Raw genomic sequence first — 19,030 nt, forward strand, 5'->3', positions numbered from 1 at the left:
GCGGAATGTAAACCGCTGCGTTTCCGTGCAGTTTTTCCGCAGCATGTGTACAGCGATTTTTGTTTCCCGTAGGTTTACATTGAAATGTAAACTCATGGGAAACTGCTGCGGATCCGCAGCGTTTTCCGCAGCGTGTGCACATACCTTTAGAATTAGGCACACGGTGCGGATTTGGCTGCGGATCCGCAGCGGATTGGCCGCTGCGGATCCGCAGCAGTGTTCCATCAGGTTTACAGTACCATGTAAACCTATGGAAAACCAAATCCGCTGTGCCCATGGTGCGGAAAATACCGCACGGAAACGCTGCGTTGTATTTTCCGCAGCATGTCAATTCTTTGTGCGGATTCCGCAGCGTTTTACACCTATTCCTCAATAGGAATCCGCAGGTGAAATCCGCAGTAAATCCGCAGGTAAAACGCAGTGCCTTTTACCCGCGGATTTTTCAAAAATGGTGCGGAAAAATCTCACACGAATCCGCAACGTGGGTACATAGCCTTAGGGTTAGGGTTGGGTTGGAATTAGGGTTGTGGTTAGGGTTAGGGGTGTGTTGGGGTTAGGGTTGTGGTTAGGGTTACGGCTACAGTTGGGATAAGGGTTAGGGGTGTGTTGGCGTTAGAATTGAGGGGTTTCCACTGTTTAGGCACATCAGGGGGTCTCCAAACGCAACATGGCGCCACCATTGATTCCAGCCAATCTTTTATTCAAAAAGTCAAATGGTGCTCCTTCCCTTCCGAGCCCCGACGTGTGCCCAAACAGTGGTTTACCTCCACATATGGGGTATCAGCGTACTCAGGACAAACTGGGCAACAATTACTGGGGTCCAATTTCTCCTGTTACCCTTGAGAAAATAAAAAATTGCTTGCTAAAACATCATTTTTGAGGAAAGAAAAATGATTTTTTATTTTCACGGCTCTGCGTTGTAAACGTCTGTGAAGCACTTGGGGGTTCAAAGTGCTCACCACATATCTAGATAAGTTCCTTGGGGGGTCTAGTTTCCAAAATGGGGTCACTTGTGGGGGGTTTCTACTGTTTAGGCACACCAGGGGCTCTGCAAACGCAACGTGACGCCCGCAGACCATTCCATCAAAGTCTGCATTTCAAAAGTCACTACTTCCCTTCTGAGCCCCGACGTGTGCCCAAACAGTGGTTTACCCCCACATATGGGGTATCAGCGTACTCAGGAGAAACTGGACAACAACTTTTGGGGTCCAATTTCTCCTGTAACCCTTGGGAAAATAAAAAATTCTGGGCTAAAAAATTATTTTTGAGGAAAGAAAACGTATTTATTATTTTCACTGCTCTGTGTTATAAACTTCTGTGAAGCACTTGGGGGTTCAAAGTGCTCACCTCACATCTAGATAAGTTCCTTTCGGGGTCTAGTTTCTAAAATGGGGTCACTTGTGGGGGGTTTCTACTGTTTAGCCACATCAGGGGCTCTGCAAACGCAACGTAACGCCCGCAGAGCATTCCATCAAAGTCTGCATTTCAAAATGTCACTACTTGACTTCCGAGCCCCGACATGTGCCCAAACTGTGGTTTACCCCCACATATGGGGTATCAGCGTACTCAGGAGAAACTGTACAACAACTTTTGGGGTCAAATTTCTCCTTTTACCCTTGGGAAAATAATAAATTGCAGGCTAAAAAATCATTTTAGAGAAAATAAAATTTTTATTTTATTTTCATGGCTCTGCGTTATAAACTTCTGTGAAGCACTTGGAAGTTCAAAGTCCTCACCACACATCTAGATTAGTTCCTTTGGGGGTCTAGTTTCCAAAATGGGGTCATATGTGGGGGATCTCCAATGTTTAGGCACACAGGGGCTCTCCAAACGTGACATGGTGTCCGCTAATGATTGGAGCTAATTTTCCATTTAAAAAGCCAATTGGCGTGCCTTCCCTTCCGAGCCCTGCCGTGCGCCCAAACAGTGGTTTACCCCCACATATGGGGTATCAGCGTACTCAGGACAAACTGGACAACAACATTTGCGGTCCAATTTCTCCTATTACCCTTGGCAAAATAGGAAATTCCAGGCTAAAAATCATTTTTGAGGAAAGAAAAATTATTTTTTATTTTCATGGCTCTGCATTATAAACTTCTGTGAAGCACCTGGGGGTTTAAAGTGCTCAATATGCATCTAGATAAGTTCCTTGGGGGGTCTAGTTTCCAAAATGGGGTCACTTGTGGGGGAGCTCCAATGCATAGGCACACAGGGGCTCTCTAAACGCGACATGGTGTCCGCTAACAATTGGAGCTAATTTTCCATTCAAAAAGTCAAATGGCGCGCCTTCCCTTCCGAGCCCTGCCGTGTGCCCAAACAGTGGTTTACCCCCACATATGAGGTATCGGCGTACTCGGGAGAAATTGCCCAACAAATTTTAGGATTCATTTTATCCTATTGCCCATGTGAAAATGAAAAACTGAGGCGAAAAGAATTTTTTTGTGAAAAAAAAAGTACTTTTTCATTTTTACAGATCAATTTGTGAAGCACCTGAGGGTTTAAAGTGCTCAATATGCATCTAGATAAGTTCCTTGGGGGGGTCTAGTTTCCAAAATGGGGTCATTTGTGGGGGAGCTCCAATGTTTAGGCACACGGGGGCTCTCCAAACACGACATGGTGTCCGCTAACGATGGAGATAATTTTTCATTCAAAAAGTCAAATGGCGCTCCTTCCCTTCCGAACCTTACCATGTGCCCAAACAGTGGTTTACCCCCACATGTGAGGTATCGGTGTACTCATGAGAAATTGCCCAACAAATTTTAGGATCCATTTTATCCTGTTACCCATGTGAAAATGAAAAAAATTGAGGCTAAAAGAATTATTTTGTGAAAAAAAAGTACTTTTTCATTTTTACGGATCAATTTGTGAAGCCCCCGGGGGTTCAAAGTTCTCACTATGCATCTAGATAAGTTCCTTGGGGCGTCTAGTTTCCAAAATGGGGTCACGTGTGGGGGAGCTCCAATTTTTAGGCACACGGGGGCTCTCCAAACGTGACATGGTGTCCGCTAAAGAGTGGAGCCAATTTTTCATTCAAAAAGTCAAATGGCGCTCCTTCCCTTCCAAGCCCTGCCGTGCGCCCAAACAGTGGTTTACCCCCACATATGAGGTATCAGCGTACTCAGGACAAATTGGACAACAACTTTCGTGGTTCAGTTTCTCCTTGTACCATTGGGAAAATAAAAAAAATGTTGCTAAAAGATAATTTTTGTGACTAAAAAGTTAAATGTTCATTTTTTCCTTCCATGTTGCTTCTGCTGCTGTGAAGCACCTGAAGGGTTAATAAACTTCTTGAATGTGGTTTTGAGCACCTTGAGGGGTGCAGTTTTTAGAATGGTGTCACTTTTGGGTATTTTCAGCCATATAGACCCCTCAAACTGACTTCAAATGTGAGGTGGTCCCTAAAAAAAATGGTTTTGTAAATTTCGTTGTAAAAATGAGAAATCGCAGGTCAAATTTTAACTCTTATAACTTCCTAGCAAAAAAAAATTTTGTTTCCAAAATTGTGCTGGTGTAAAGTAGACATGTGGGAAATGTTATTTATTAACTATTTTGTGTCACATAACTCTCTGGTTTAACAGAATAAAAATTCAAAATGTGAAAATTGCGAAATTTTCAAAATTTTCGCCAAATTTCCGTTTTTATCACAAATAAACGCAGAATTTATTGACCTAAATTTACCACTAACATGAAGCCCAATATGTCACGAAAAAACAATCTCAGAACCGCTAGGATCCGTTGAAGCGTTCCTGAGTTATTACCTCATAAAGGGACACTGGTCAGAATTGCAAAAAACGGCCAGGTCATTAAGGTCAAAATAGGCTGGGTCATGAAGGGGTTAATGGCTCACCTTTGTGGCCGTCTGCTCTGAACAGTCCTCTTTAGCATTTTCTCGAAGGCGTCCAGAATTCTTCACAAACACGTTTTCCATGATTCTCTGGTTTCTAAACTTGCTGTAAAATTCACAGCTGATAAAAGAAAACATGTAGAAGGAAATGACACTGCAGATGATGGAAGTAGTTATACATAACTGGAATATTTTATTGACGGTGAGTAATGAGTGGGGGCAGCCATGACAGTTACCCTGTGGAGGTGAAGTGTACCTCACCTAGACATCTAATGATCAGTGCCATCAAGGGGTCTTTAAATCAAAGCTTTACTGGCACAGCTCAGGTCGGCAACTCAAGCTCAGATGTTATCTCCATTAATATATGGTGTAAACTGAGAATCCATCTCCAGTCTTATCAGAAGCTCAGACTGCTGTTGTCTACCTCATGCTTTACACAGCAGCTCTGCTTGTTTGGATTGGCTGTGTATGAGCACAAACTCAGCAATTAAAGATAAGTGACCCACGTAACATAAAAAACCCTCCTGAGATGTTGCCTTCATACTTCCATCAGATGGAACTGTGAGCGCTGCAGACGATCAGCAGCTGGTGATTGGCTGCGGTGATCAGGTGACATTACAATGTCACGTAACCTCCTTGAACCACAGGAGGAATTGCGCCAGTCCTAGAAGCATATGGTTTTCTGTGTAAGTAAGCATATGGAAGTACCGCAACTATACGGCTTTCTTTATGATATGTATGGCACTTAAAGTTAAGAAAAGGCTGTCCAGTTGTGACAACCCCTTTAACGGAGATAGGTTTCACATAGACAGAATGTGGTCCCTACCTTCTCTGCGTTTGGTATTGATCTGGTAATTTGTGTATCATCAGAAGGTCTCTGATCGCGGTTTTCATGTCAGAATTTGTGTCTCTAACACCCTGAAAGGAGAATGTAAGAATCACAGAAAATGAAATTAATAGATGTATTTTAGTACTTACAGTAAAATCCTTGAATACATTGCGGCTGCAGGACTGTGGCTACACATACTGCCACGAGGAGGCTCGACAGAAAAAAAGTTTTTTTCTACCTACCTATAACTTACAGTCCTGCTCACCATTATTTTCATAGACTGTACAATATCTTCATAAATAAATGGAAATTTACCAAACCTGTATTCTCTGAACTTTTTAATTCGTATTCCAAAGTAATACAACAATAAAACACTGTTTTCAACTTACATGTTGCAATTTCAAAGAAGAATCAGAATAAACAACATGTGCAGCAATAAAGCCCCTAATTAATACTCGGTTGCACACCCTTTGGCACTGAGGACAGCCTCCAGAGGTTACTTGCAGCCATCTATAAGCTTCTTGCCCTTCTCACTGGAATTTTCTCCCACTTTTCCTTTGCAGTTTGTTCAAGCTCTTGAATGTTTGCAGGGTTCTTTTTCCCAATGGCAGATTTCAGTTCACCCCCAAAGATTTTCAATGGGATTGAGGTCAGGACTCGTTGCCGGCCATTGTAAAACAGTCCATGTTTTCTTTTCAACCATTCCTGTGTACTTTTGGATGTGTACTTTGAGTAATTTTCTTGCTGGAGGAACCATGATCTTCGACTCAGATCAAGTTTTCTTACACTGGGTAGGGCATTTCATGGCTAATTCATGTCACATGGGCACTGCCAATTAATTACAGGTCATTCTCATTTGCGATTTACAATGAGCTAATCAAAATGTGTTTCCACACTAATTTAATGTAAAGTGTGCCAATACCAGTGTCCCAGAGAGCTTTAGGTTTTTCTATGTTTCCCTCCCATGGTTTTTTGTTTTAAATTATAGTGGATCATTTTCTCTTTTGTATTTAACATGAGTGCTATATACAAAAAAACTGTTTCACTTGATTCATTTTTTTCATGAGCTATTCCACATTATGTACTTAAACTTCAAAGGGGCCAATAACGATGAGCAGGTGTAACACGAAGGGATAATGAAAAGGGATCCAAACACTGGGAAAGTGGGGAGTGGAGACCCCTAGACAGATCTAACATCAACCTGTCTGCCCTATCGTCCCTATATAGGTTCCGCACCTATCGCCAAGCAGGATACTTAATCCCTGTCTGACGCTGGCAATAAGCCTTGCACTGGAAAGGACAGGATGAGCGCTAGTCAATCCTCACTACTGCTAAAGACAGATAGGATAAATGAAACAAGGGAGACACTTAGCTTGAGTAGATTCACAGAGAAACACAGACGCCCCCCAAACTCCAAAGAGGATGCTACAGATTGCTACAGCTCCAAGCCTTATCAGAGAAGTGCAAATAGAACATATTACCAACAACTCCCAACAGCAAGTTGGGAATTATAAACACCCAGATCCAAGAGTGACCATTAGAGCCGGTGGAGGTGGCCACTGGGTCCTAGCAATAGATGGACCAGGCAGAACTCTGCAAAGAAAACAGCTGAGACCTTCTGCAGACAGATGCAGTGCAATGGGCTGCGGTCTCTGACACATCTGTGACAGCTGGACTGTAAATGGGTTTTCTGGTTGCATAAAAATTCCTTTCCTTCCATTTCCAATTTGTTATAAAAAAAATCCTGTGTTTTACTTGCTCTCCCCTGGTTAAGCATTGCAGATCCCAGTGTCTGTAATAGTTTGCATCACTGACGTCATGAGTAGAGATGAGCAAATATTTCAATATTCTGTTCGGCTCACAAACACCGTAATTTGCAATATTCGCTGATTTAATATAGCCAAACATACACAGCACAAAAGCATAGCATTTGGACCAGTGTCAATCTATGGGGCAGCTCATATCACCATTTATTTTCTTGGGTGTATTCAGCATGCGTGTAAAATCGTAGCATGCTGCGATTGTCACAGAGACTCGCCAATGCAAGCCTATGGGTGTGAAAAAAAAAATTGCACAGCACTCGGACCATGTGAGTGCTGTCTGATTTCTACACACCGGTGTCCTTTGAAAAGCCGGCAATTCATGTGCCGCATACAGTAAAATTACACTGACAGGTTAGAATAGAAAAGATATATACACATAAAATACATAGATGTATAGATGTCAGTGGCACATATATATCTACTATATAATTGTCTAAGGGTCACTTTCGTCTTTCTGTCTGTCTGTCTGTCACGGATATTCATTGGTCGCGGCCTCTGTCTGTCATGGAAATCCAAGTCGCTGATTGGTCGTGGCAAAACAGCCACGACCAATCAGCGACGGGCACAGTCCGGCGGCAAAATGGCTGCTCCTTACTCCCCGCCGTCAGTGCCCGCTCCATACTCCCCTCCAGTCAGCGCTCACACAGGGTTAATGGCAGCGTTAATGGACCGCGTTATGCCGCGGTGTAACGCACTCCATTAACGCTGCTATTAACCCTGTGTGACCAACTTTTTACTATTGATGCTGCATAGGCAGTAAAAAGATCTAATGTTAAAAATAATAAAAAATCGTTATATACTCACCGTCCGTCGGCCCCTCGGATCCAGAACTGGCCTTTCCCGCTCCTCGCGACTCTCTGGTGACCGCTCCATGCATTGCGATCTCGCAAGATAATGACGTAGCGGTCTCGCGAGACCGGTACGTCATCATCTCGCGAGACCGCAATGCACTCTTCAGACCGGAGCGCGCGAGGAGCGTCGGTAACCACTTTGATCCGGGGGCCAACGGAAGGTGAGTATATAACTATTTTTTATTTTAATTCTTTTTTTAACAAGGATATAATGCCCACATTGCTATATACTACGTGAGCTGTGCAATGTACCACGTGGGCTGTGCAATATACTACGTGGGCTGGGCAATACACTACGTGGGCTGGGCAATATACTACGTGGGCTGTGCAGTATACTACGTGGCGGTGCAATACACTACGTGGGCTGGGCAATACACTACGTGGGCTGGGCAATACACTACGTGGGCTGTGCAATACACTACGTGGGCTGTGCAATACACTACGTGGGCTATGCAATATACTACGTGGGCTGGGCAATATACTATGTGGGGGTGCAATATACTACGTGGGCTGGGCAATATACTACGTGGGCTGGGCAATATACTACGTGGGCTGGGCAATATACTACGTGGGCTGGGCAATATACTACATGGGCTGTGCAATATAGTACGTGGGCTGTGCAATATACTACGTGGGCTGTGCAATATACTACGTGGGCTGTGCAGTATACTACGTGGGCTGTGCAATATACTACGTGGGCTGTGCAATATACTACGTGGGCTGTGCAATATTCTACGTGGGCTGTGCAGTATACTACGTGGGCTGTGCAATATACTACATGGGCTGTGCAGTATACTATGTGGCGGTGCAATATACTATGTGGGCTGGGCAATACACTACGTGGGCTGGGCAATATACTACGTGGGCTGTGCAATATACTACGTGGGCTGGGCAATATACTACATGGGCTGTGCAATATACTACATGGGCTGTGCAATATACTACGTAGCGGTGCAATATACTACGTGGGCTGGGCAATATACTACGTGGGCTCGGGAATATACTACGTGACTGAGCAATATACTACGTGGGCTGGGCAATATACTACGTGGGCTGTGCAATATACTACGTGGGCTGTGCAATATACTACGTGGGCTGTGCAATATACTACGTGGGCTGTGCAATATACTACGTGGGCTGTGCAGTATACTACGTGGGCTGTGCAATATACTACGTGGGCTGTGCAATATACTACGTGGGCTGTGCAGTATACTACATGGCGGTGCAATATACTACGTGGGCTGTGTAATATACTACGTGGCTGTGCTATACACTACGTGGGCTGTGTTATACACTACGTGACCTGTGTTATACACTACGTGGCCTGTGTTATACACTACGTAGCCTGTGTTATATACTGCATGTGTGGGCTGTTATATACTACGTGGCTGTGTTATATGCTATGTGGGCTGTTCTACACTCCGTGGGCTGTGCTATATACTACGTGGCTGTGCTATATACTCTGTGGGCTGTGCTATATACTACGTGGGCTGTGTTATATACTCCATGGGCTGTGCTATATACTACGTGGCTGTGCTATATACTCCGTGGGCTGTGCTATATACTACATGGCTGTGCTATATACTCCGTGGGCTGTTAGGCCATGTTCACACAGTGCGTTTTTTACTGCGGAACCGCAGCGGTATTGCCGCTGCGGTTCCGCAGCAGTTTTCCATGCAGGGTACATAACAATGTAACCCTATGGAAAACAGTCACTGCTGTGCACATGGTCCGTAATTTCGTTTAAAAAGCCGCGCAGAATAGCTGCGGCAAAAAAGAAGGAGCATGTCACTTCTTTTTCCTGAACCGCAGTGGTTCTGCACCCATAGACCTCCATTGTGAGGTCAAAATCGCAGTAAAACCCGCAGATCAAAAATATATCTGCGGGTTTTACTGCGATTTGATGTGCAGAACCGCTGCAGCAGGAAGTGCGGGGGAGCGGGCGGAAGTGCGTGGGCGGAGTGTGGCTGCCCCCCCGTGCTCCGATCCCGCCCCCCCGTGCTCCGATGCCCCCCCCCCCCGTGCTCCGATGCCCCCCCCCCAGTGCTCCGATGCCCCCCCCGTGCCCTAATCTCCCCCCCTTATACTTACCCGGCGTCCCGGTGTCCGTCCGGCCGTCTTCTCCCTGGGCGCCGCCATCTTGCAAAATGGCGGGCGCATGCGCAGTGCGCCCGCCGAATCTGCCGGCCGGCAGATTCGCTCCAAAGTGCATTTTGATCACTGAGATATAACCTATCTCAGTGATCAAAATAAAAAAATAGTAAATGACACCCCCCCCCACTTTGTCACCCCCATTGGTAGGGACAATAAAAAAATTAAGAATTTTTTTTTTTTTTCCACTAAGGTTAGAATAGGGGTAGGGGTAGGGTTAGGGGTAGGGTTAGGGGTAGGGTTAGGGGTAGGGTTAGGGGTAGGGTTAGGGGTAGGGTTAGGGGTAGGGTTAGGGGTAGGGTTAGGGGTAGGGTTAGGGTATTTTCAGCCATTTTAGCCCTAAAAAGCTTCCTAGGAAACACACAGTCTCTGCATAGAAAACTGCATAAAAAAAGGATAAAAAAACGCATCAAAAAACGCATCAAAAAACGCATCAAAAAAGGACAAAAAAAGGACCAAAAAAAGGACCTGCGTTTTCTGCCAAGAGCTGCAGTTTTTTAAAAAAACTGTCCTGAAAAAAAAAGGATGGAAATCCTGAACGTGTGAACATACCCTTATATACTACGTGGCTGTGCTATATACTCCGTGGGCTGTGCTATATACTACGTGGCTGTGCTATATACTACGTGGCTGTGCTATATACTACGTGGCTGTGCAATATACTACGTGGCTGTGCAATATACTACGTGGCTGTGCAATATACTACGTGGCTGTGCAATATACTACGTGGCTGTGCTATATTACGTGGCCGGCCGCAAACAATCATCGACAGACGCAGTCCAAATCCTGTGTACTCAATGTATTCCAAAATCTTCATAAATAAACTACATACATATTCTAGAATACCCGATGCGTTAGAATCGGGCGACCATCTAGTATCTACTATATAACTGTCTAAGGGTCACTTCTGTCTGTCTGTCTTTCTGTCTGTCTTTCTGTCATAGATATTCATTGGTCGCAGCCTCTGTCTGTCACGTTAATCCAAGTCGCTGAGTGGTCGTGGCAAAACGCCCATTTTGCCCAGTCACGTAGTATATTGGCCTGTCACGTAGTATATTGCCCAGCCATGTAGTATATTGGCCAGCCACGTATGTAAGAGGTTAAAAAAAGACTTAAAGTAAAAAATAAACATATACTCACGTTCCGAGGGCCCATTGTAGTCCTGACGCTTGTGTGCGGTGCACGCGGCAGCTTCCGGTCCCAGGGTTGGTATGAGCGCAGGACCTGTGATGACGTCACGGTCACATGACTGTGACGTCATGGAAGGTCCTTCTCGCATAGCAAACCTTGCAACCGAAACAGGACGCCACGTCGGAGGGTGAGAATAACGTTTTTTTTTTATTATTATTATTTGTAACATTAGATCTTTTTACTATTGATGCTGCATACACAGCATCAATAGTAAAAAAGTTGGTCACATAGTGTTAATAGCAGCGTTAATGGAGTGCGTTACAGCGCGGCATAACGCGGTCCATTAACGCTGCCATTAACCCTGTGTGAGCGCTGACTGGAGGGGAGTACGGAGCGGGCACTGACTGCGGGGAGTAAGGAGCAGCCATTTTCTTCAAAACTGCACCCGTCGCTGATTGGTCGTGGCTGTTTTGCCGCGACCAATCAGCGACTTGGATTTCCATGACAGATAGAGGCCGCGACCAATGAATATCAGTGACAGACAGAAGGACAGACAGAAAGACGGAAGTGACCCTTAGACAATTATATAGTAGACTAGATGGTGGCCCGATTCTAACGCATTGGGTATTCTAGAATATGCATGTCCACGTAGTATATTGCACAGCCCACGTAGTATATTGCCCAGCCACGTAGTATATTGCCCAGCCACGTAGTACATTGCCCAGTCACGTAGTACATTGCCCAGTCACGTAGTATATTGCACAGCCCACGTAGTATATTGCACAGCTCACGTAGTATATTGCCCAGCCACGTAGTATATTGCCCAGCCACGTAGTATATTGCCCAGTCACGTAGTATATTGCCCAGCCACGTAGTATATTGCCCAGCCACGTAGTATATTGCCCAGTCACGTAGTATATTGCACAGCCCACGTAGTATATTGCACAGCCCACGTAATATATTGCCCAGGCACGTAGTATATTGCCCAGTTACGTAGTATATAGCCCAGCCACGTAGTATACAGCACAGAGCCACGTAGTATACAGCACAGAGACACATAGTATATTGCCCAGCCACGTAGTATATTGGCCAGTCACGTAGTATATTGCCCAGCTACGTAGTATATTGCCCAGCCACGTATGTCACAGGTTAAAAAATAAACATACACTCACCTTCCGAGGGCCCCTTGTAGTTCGGTCACATGACCGTGACGTCATGGCAGGTCCTTCTCGCGCAGGACCTGTGATGATGTCGCGGTCACATGAACGTGATGTGATGGCAGGTCCTTCTCGCGCAGGCGCGCAGGACTTGCGACGGCATCGCGGTCACATGACCACGACGTCATCACAGGCCCTGCGCGAGAAGGACCTGCCATGACGTCACGGTCATGTGACCACGACATCATCACAGGCCCTGCGCGAGAAGGACCTGTGATGACGTCGCGGTCACATGACCATAACGTCATGGCAGGTCCTTCTCGCGCAGGGCCTGTGATGACGTCGCGGTCACATGACCGTGACGTCATGGCAGGTCCTTCTCCCATATCATCCTTGGCACCGGAACTTGCCGCTTGCACGGAGCGGTCACCGGAGCATCGCGAAAGGTGAGTGTATAATAATTTTTTATTTTTTTTAATCATTTTTAACAATAGATGTTTTTACTATTGATGCTGCTTAGGCAGCATCAATAGTAAAAACTTGGTCACACAGGGTTAATAGCGGCGGTAACGGAGGGAGTTACCCGCGGCATAACGCGGTCCGTTACCGCTGGCATTAACCCTGTGTGAGCGGTGACTGCGGGTAGTATGGAGCGGGCGCCGGGCGCTGACTGCAGGGGAGGGACTAATCGGACTGTGGCCGTCGCTGATTGGTCGCGGCAGCCATGACAGGCAGCTGGCGAGACCAATCAGCGACTTGGATTCCATGACAGACAGAGGCCGCGACCAATGAATATCCGTGATAGAAGGACAGACAGAAAGACGGAAGTGACCCTTAGACAATTATATAGTAGACTAGATGGCAGCCCGATTCTAAAGAATCGGGAGTCTAGAATCCATATATACTTTATTTATTCAAATGTAAGAATAATACAATTAATAAATAATAGTAAGAAAGAACAAAAATAATAGGCAGTATATGGAGAAAACACCAAACAAAAGTTCAAAATTGGTGTGAAAATGTCACTGAACCACTTCACAACTAAATATATATAGTTTTGGTAAATGGTATTATCATTTTTTTGACGAAATTCGGCAGGAGCTTGAAGAGCAACGTCACTGGGCCCGCCTCCACGCAGTAGAAACTTGCTGTGAGGTAAAAATTCAAAAATCACACCAAAATGGCGGGCGGAGTGTGTCACAGTACGGCACGTTTCTGATTGGTCGCTCGCAGCAGGCGGCAACCAATCAGACACTGGACACTGTTGACGTCACTTATCTCCGGACATTAGCTCCGGACAAAGCCACAGAAGTTGGCACAAATTGCAGGAAGTAGTATTCTAGGCAATTATATATTAGATGTGGCACATGAATTGTCGGCTTTTCTTCTATCTATCTAATATATATAAATATATATATGTACTGTATGTCATTGACATCTATATGTCTATGTATTCTATGTGTGTATATATATATTCTATCTATTCTAACCTGTCACTCTGTGATTTTAATATACGCGGCACATGAATTGCCGGCTTTTATTCTACCTTTTACCGAATACCATCGACTTTTTCCGATTTTAAGAAAAATGCTCGTGTTACCAATCACAAATCCGAATGTACCACATTTGTGCCAAATTTATGTTTGGCGATCGTTTTCCGAACATATTCGCTCATCTCTAGTCATGAGTTCAGCAGCCCTGCACGAACTGACAGCACAAGCCGCTGATCTCAGTTATTGACTGCAACATTTTCAATGTGACATCCGTGCTACAGACAATATCAGATACCGGGAGCAGTGGTGAAGACTAAGCATGGGACCTGGAGAAGGTGAGAAAAGAGCAGCTTGTGTTTTTAAAACATACTATACCCGGGAGCACAAAGGTTTTTCCGAAGCCACTAACCCTTTTATCATGAAATAATACTTATTTGGAAGGTCTTCCCTGAGGAGTCATTTCAACAGTGACATGTCAATGTCAGGTACATAGCTCCAGAAATATGCAAGTGACGCCACCATTATCACATGTATAGAGGACACATCCTGTATGACGATAACTAGATGTCTGCAAATATGCACATTCCTCATCAATCAGCACAGACACGGAGATTCTGGGGTGTACCGACAGCACTTACTGTGAGAATCACTGGTCTGTCTGCCCCCCAGGAATGAAACAAAGCGCGGGACATCGCCCTGACGGCTCCATTCATGCACTGTATGTATTCATTATTAATTGGGGTTTGATGCAGTCCTAAAAAGCAAGCGCACAAAGCATCAGTCACTATGATAAAAAGTGGCAACAAGTGACGGCTAGGTTCACATTGCGTTAGTGCAGTCCATTTAGCGCATATGCGAACGGACTGCGTTAACGCAATGTCCAAAAGGGGATCGCGTTTAGCGATCGCGCTAGCGCAGATGCCCGATCTGCGCTAGCGAGAACGGACCCAAAAACGCTGCAGACAGCGTTCGTTCGAGGTCCGTCACAAAATAACGGAACATCGCTAACGCATGCCAAAAATGGCATACGTTAGGGATGCGTTACATACATTGCGGTCAATGGGTGCGCTAACGGATCTGTTACATTTCGTTAGTGGCGCTATGTAACGGATTCCGTTAGCGGAAACCCACTAACGCAATGTGAACCTAGCCTAATAAGTTACACGTTGTTTTCACATTATAATATCTACTTCATCGCTCCATAAGCTTTAGACTCTGTTACTCACCGGTAGCGACCCGTGCCACTGCATGCACAATGATCGCTGCCAGCTCCCCGACATGGTCCAGGCTCGGGTACGGCACAAACAAAGCTTTATTTTCTGTATCATAATAGGAATCTCCGAGATGCAGATCCTCCGTCAGCTGCCCAGGACTCTGGATTCTGGGCACTGTCTGAGCTATCAGGAGAAGCAGAGGAAACTGGGAGCAGCCATGACATACAAGATGGAGGAGAGCGGAGCCAAACCGGAACACAACTAACTGACGGGGGGAGAGCCGGCTCATGTCCATGGGGACAAGGCTGCCGACGGTGACGGGCTCAAAGTTTTTCTGTTTCTCTTAAAAAAAAAGAAGAAGAAGAAGAGAGCGTAATTGAGCTGTGGCCATAAACGTGGTTATTGTTGACAGAAAGAGAATGTGTCATCAGAAAATTACTTTTATCATGTTTTTGCCAAACATACATTCTTAAGAGTTTTTGGTGATTTTTCATCTCTTTTTCATGTCACCATTATATATATATCTCTTGTAGTTTTCACTCTGAGGAAGAGAGGTTAGCCTTCAGTTCAGAGCATGGAAGCCACTGGACAGTGGATGGAGCAATGCATGCTGGGAAGTATTGGAGTGATTGATCCAGCACCTTTAGTGCTGGCAGGATGAAGAAAAAGAAGAACCTCCCACTGCTAAAGAGCAGATGGCAAGTTATGGAGCAGAAAACATTTTGGAGAATGTGTGTCAGTCTGTGGGATTTTGTGCTCCGTTGTAGAAAAAAAACCAAACACAAATTGCAAAAAAATTAGAATAGTCTATTTCATATCACAGAATGAAGATGAGACTATTTGCTTTTTTGTAAATATGACAGAAGCTACGGTAACATGTTTTATGAAGAATTTAGAGCAGGTGTTGCCATCATTTGTCACACATCCCAGTTACCAATCATTACCATGGGTCTGTTTATTAAGTGCTTGTTTGATTTCTTCCAAAGTCCTAGATAAAGGGCTAGCTGTGATAAGTTTCTTAAGGTTTTCTTCTCTGTACAACGTCGTCATAAACAGCTGTGGGTGTAACTGCGAACCTAGGAAAGTAAACGTAAAATCTAAATATCCAAGTCCAAACAAATGTTACAGAAAGGTCCTAATTCTTCTAATGTATCATTGGATATGACGCACCCGCAGAAGAAAGCATCGGTATGTTGCCGTTCATCAGACCTTCATAAGCGATCTTATTGGCTGAGGTCTAAGGTAAAGTAAGAAAATATTCAGAACTCGGGTACTGCGTCCCTTGTTGTAGAGTTAGTAGTGGAATTAGGTTAATTGAATAATCCACATTACAATCATTTTTCATATGTAGGAAATTACAGATAAAAACCATAAAATATCAAAAACTGTGAAAATGTCACTAATGTGCTGCTGCCACTATCAGCAACCAACCCATAATTCACTTATTCCTGCCTTATAAAGTGAAATCATATTCCTAGGACATGCTATCAGTTTATCACCATTGAAGGTTCAGGTCTCGGACCCCCAAACACCCTTGTGCAGTGAACTACAAGCATTATGGTATTTTTTTTTGTGAATTCTTCAGCATTCGATTTCTACATCCTCTGTTTATCATTGTACACAGCAGACTGAAAGGAGTTACCAGTGAATGTAATCCTTATTTATCTTCTGAGGTGAAGCAGATGTGGTCTTCAATCAGTTTAGAAGATGATTTAGGAGTAGAGATAAGGGTTACAGACCTGAGAACAAGATCACTGCTAACGCAGTCCGCAGTCTGTGATACAAAACACACACTAAACTTTATAATAAAAACGTTTCTTAGCCAAAAACACATGCACATAAGTAAAAATAAAAAGTCCCAAATCCACCCATAACTTTGAACAGTGAGATCTGACCTGGTCGTGCTGCAGAGGTTTTGTTGCTCTGGCACCATTATGACCCTTCATGTGGTTGTGCTGCTCCTTAGCAGACATGGTTTTCTTAGCGGCTAGCTCAGTGGAGACCTTCATCAATGTGAGCTTTAAAACTTTCATAAGTGCGGTGGCCTCTTGCATGAAAACTCCTGAAATTAAAAGGATGCGACAACAGGTAATTACGAAAATGGCGCTCAATGTGTCCCTGATTGAGTCAAAAAGGAAGTGAGACATCAAGTCAAGCTTCATCGGAGGTTGCAGACGGATTTGGAAAAGTGATGTAATTACAAAAGGAGCTCATCTATGGCATTCACATAAAAGAGACTCAAAGTAGTGGCCAACTGCTGTAAGGAGGCCTCGGTGCAGGCATATAGCAACATAAAATAATTGCTCTCCAGGTCATGAACGAGCCTCACCTTGGGTCAGTTCAGTGTTATACCCCTGGTTCATGCTTAGGGATGAGCTCTGACTCTGCTGGGAAGTCATGGTGGCTCTTGTACTTTCTTCTTCACCTTCCAGGGGAATTTTCCTCCACTCAACACTTTTATTGGTCCCCAGCTCGAGGGTCTGTAACATTTCCTGTAACAGTAAAAAAAACAAAAAAAAAAAAAACACATACATGACCCAGCCAAAACCATTACCAGAGCCTTTCATACAGCAGGTCTGGGTCACGGAGATGGCCTTGGGCTCACCTTCAGCACCTGTATCCTGTGTATGAAGGCCTTGTAGAAGGAAAGCGTTTCGTTCCGGTGTCTTCCTAGCTGAGATGTCAAGTGAAGATTTTGATCTTCCAATTTGTCAAATAAAGTTCGTACATTGAAATCCTCCAGGATGTGTACACAGCTCCTATGATCTAAGACAAAGTATGTCTGTGACGGCTCTGTGGCCACCAATGAATAGGAAAAATACGGATAGTGATGGCTAACGTGGTGTAAAACCAACCGGACAGATCAGGTCCAATTAGAAAAATTCTCTTTTGGGGTCTTTTAATTGGGAAATGATACTTATAGCAGACACTTATTTATAGGGATCCGATAGGGAACACACAGTGAGCAGAGGCTGAGCATCATTGACCCGTACACATCATGTACTGTATGCACCTGATCCATAAGAGATTTCCTTCTTCCCAATGTCTTGTATTTCTCCAGAGCTGCGAGAGCCAACAGCTTCATAAAACTGGAGACTAAAAGAGAAAACATGCGGATATCAGACAGGACTGTAGCGTAAAGGGGACGAAAGTGACATCTGGCAAAAAGTCACATGTACGACATATACATGCTTTAAACATGCCTCAATCACACCTATCCTCAAAAAGCCCTCTCTCGACCCATCCTCTGTATCTAGCTATCGCCCTATATCACTTCTCCCCTATGCCTTAAAACTACTGGAACAACACATCCATCTTGAACTGTCCTCCCATCTATCTTCCTGCTCCCTTTTCGACCACTTACAATCAGGCTTCTGGTCACACCACTCCACTGAAACTGCCCTAACTACGGTCACCAATGACCTATTAACTGCCAAGAGCAAGCGACACTACTCTGTCCTCCTCCTCCTGGACCTGTCCTCTGCCTTTGACACATTCCCTATTACTACAGACCCTCTCATCCGTTGGCATCACAGACTATGCCCTATCCTGGATCTCGTCATACCTGACCGAACATTCAGCGTCTCCCACTGACACACCACCTCCTCACCTCGCCCCTTATCTGTCGGAGTCCCACAAGGTTCAGTTCTAGGGCCCCTGTTCTTCTCCATTTACACTTTTGGACAGCTCATAGAATCTCACGGTTTTCAGTATCATCTCTATACTGATGACACACAGATCTACATCTCTGGACCAGATATCACCACCCTACTAACCAGAATCCCTCAATGTCTATCCGCTATTTCATCCTTCTTCTCCGCTAGATTTCTAAAACTTAACATGGACAAAACAGAATTCATCATCTTTCCCCCATCTCACGCGACCCCCCCCCCCCCCAACGAACCTATCCATTACAGTAAACGGCTGCCCACTCTCCCCAGTCCCACAAGCTCGATGTGTCGGGGTAATCCTTGACACTGATCTCTCCTTCAAATCGCATATTCAAGCCCGTTCCACTTCCTGCAGCCTTCAACTCAAAAATATTTCACGGATCTGTACATTCCTAAACCAAGAATCTGCAAAAATCCTAGTCCATGCCCTCATCATCTCCCGCCTTGACTACTGCAACCTTCTGCTCTGTGGCCTCCCCCCGAACACTCTCGCACCCCTCCAATCTATTCTAAACTCTGCTGCCCGACTAATCCACCTGTCCCCCTGCTATTCCCCAGCTTCTCCACTCTGTCAATCCCTTCACTGGCTCCCCATTACCCAGAGACTCCAGTACAAAAGCCTAACCATGACATACAAAGACATCCACAACCTGTCTCCTCCATACATCTGTGACCTCGTCTCCCGATACTTACCTACACGCAACCTCCGATCCTCACAAGATCTCCTTCTCTACTCCCCTCTTATCTCCTCTTCCCACAATCGCATACAAGATTTCTCTCGCGTATCATCCCTACTCTGGAACGCTCTACCACAACATATCAGACTCTCACCTACCATCGAATCCTACATCGAATGCCACTGTATG

At 44.9% G+C, this 19,030-nt stretch overlaps 1 protein-coding gene across 1 annotated transcript in view; it reads right to left on the reverse strand.

Moving 5' to 3' along the window:
* LOC138651908 (uncharacterized) overlaps window positions 1-19,030 on the reverse strand; it is a 77,638-nt gene that overhangs the window by 9,675 nt on the left and 48,933 nt on the right. Inside the window, exons 22-31 of the mRNA XM_069742509.1 lie at window positions 17,507-17,589; window positions 17,099-17,259; window positions 16,823-16,985; window positions 16,389-16,555; window positions 15,664-15,730; window positions 15,438-15,569; window positions 14,506-14,835; window positions 13,918-14,033; window positions 4,671-4,762; window positions 3,848-3,965 (exon numbers count right to left, since the gene is read on the reverse strand). Of these exons, the coding sequence (XP_069598610.1) occupies window positions 3,848-3,965; window positions 4,671-4,762; window positions 13,918-14,033; window positions 14,506-14,835; window positions 15,438-15,569; window positions 15,664-15,730; window positions 16,389-16,555; window positions 16,823-16,985; window positions 17,099-17,259; window positions 17,507-17,589 (1,429 nt within the window). The remainder of the gene's footprint in view (window positions 1-3,847; window positions 3,966-4,670; window positions 4,763-13,917; window positions 14,034-14,505; window positions 14,836-15,437; window positions 15,570-15,663; window positions 15,731-16,388; window positions 16,556-16,822; window positions 16,986-17,098; window positions 17,260-17,506; window positions 17,590-19,030) is intronic.

This window comes from Ranitomeya imitator, chromosome 10 (genome assembly GCF_032444005.1).
Source record: "Ranitomeya imitator isolate aRanImi1 chromosome 10, aRanImi1.pri, whole genome shotgun sequence".
Taxonomy (NCBI): Eukaryota; Metazoa; Chordata; class Amphibia; order Anura; family Dendrobatidae; genus Ranitomeya; species Ranitomeya imitator.